The following is a 1,201-nucleotide window of genomic DNA, read 5'->3' as shown; positions in this document are numbered from 1 at the left end:
AGTTGAAGGATGCCACTTTCGCCCAGGTGCTAAAGGACGACACCACCACAAAGCGCTGGCTGGCCCAGCTGGTCAAGAACCTGCAGGAGGGCCCAGTGACGGACGGCCGAGGCATCCCCCTGACCACACAGTGACATCATCAACCCCTTGGACACTACCTGAGGGATGGTACCATGCTGGCAGAGCCGCAGAAGAAAAACATGACTAGTGCTTGAAGTTAAACGAAAAAGGTGCCGCTAGTCATTTTAGGTGCCGGTACTAATTTTAATTGTAAAGTACCAGTGTTAATATTTAAGAATAAATATTCTGTAAGAGGTGCCGGTACTCAAAAGAGTAGAATATTAGAGGCTCCGGTACTCTAGTGGTGTGCACCGGTCCAATTTAAGCACTGTCCAAGACCAGGAGAGGATGATGCTGTGAAGAACCTTAAACTCTGTGGCTCACTTGTTGTTGCCGCTCACATGGCATTCTCCCTGAGACGTTCTCACAATGCTTCCTAAATGCTTATGGAGGTGTTTGTGTTACATTTCAACAGGGACGCATAATATGGGGTTTACCGTTGATGTCATCAAAAATGAAATCAACATTGATGTCACAAATTGGGCTGGTTTTAACCTGGTGTTCCCACTGTTTTTGTACTGTTCTGAACTGAAACCACTACAGGCTTTTTCGAAGTGTTTTTAAACATATTTTTTTATGTTTTCTTTTAGCCCTTGGTTCCACGAATTTGGCCCGCGGGTGACGTTATTTGGCACCCCAAGTTTTGAGCAACAAAAAAAAAAAAAAAAAAAGTGTATTTTAATTAAACATTTTTATTGTTGGACATAAGACTGTAAAAACACCAGGAAATCAGCTCTAAGTGAATTGGGAAATCTGTTCCAAAGTATTCCCACGCATAATAGAGAGATACTGTACACTACCGGTCAAAAATGTTAGAACACCTACTCATTCAAGGGTTTTTCTTAATTTTTACTATTTTCTACATTGTAGAATAATAGTGAAGACATCAAAACTATGAAATAACACATATGGAATCATGTAGTAACAAAAAAGTGTTAAACAGAGATTCTTCAAATAGCCACCCTTTGCCTTGATGACAGCTTTGCACACTCTTGGCATTCTCTCAACCAGCTTCATGAGGTAGTCACCTGGAATTCATTTCAATTAACAGGTGTGCCTTGTTAATTTGTGGAATTTCTTT

General features: G+C 41.0%; 1 protein-coding gene across 2 annotated transcripts in view; it reads left to right on the top strand.

Moving 5' to 3' along the window:
• The window catches only part of LOC311129549 (CCR4-NOT transcription complex subunit 9-like), a 26,469-nt gene extending 25,700 nt beyond the window's left edge, over positions 1-769 (top strand). For both annotated transcript variants that reach the window (XM_084161857.1, XM_084161858.1), the window contains exon 8: positions 1-769. This exon is cut by the window's left edge and continues 35 nt beyond it. In XM_084161857.1, the coding sequence (XP_084017983.1) occupies positions 1-134 (134 nt within the window). In that variant the 3' untranslated portion in view covers positions 135-769.
• Positions 770-1,201: the final 432 nt, after the last annotated feature.

Source organism: Coregonus lavaretus, assembly GCF_964263955.1.
Source record: "Coregonus lavaretus genome assembly, chromosome: 5".
NCBI lineage: Eukaryota > Metazoa > Chordata > Actinopteri > Salmoniformes > Salmonidae > Coregonus > Coregonus lavaretus.
The sequence above is the reverse complement of the archived record's forward strand: the minus strand, read 5'-3'. Positions and strand labels throughout refer to the sequence as shown.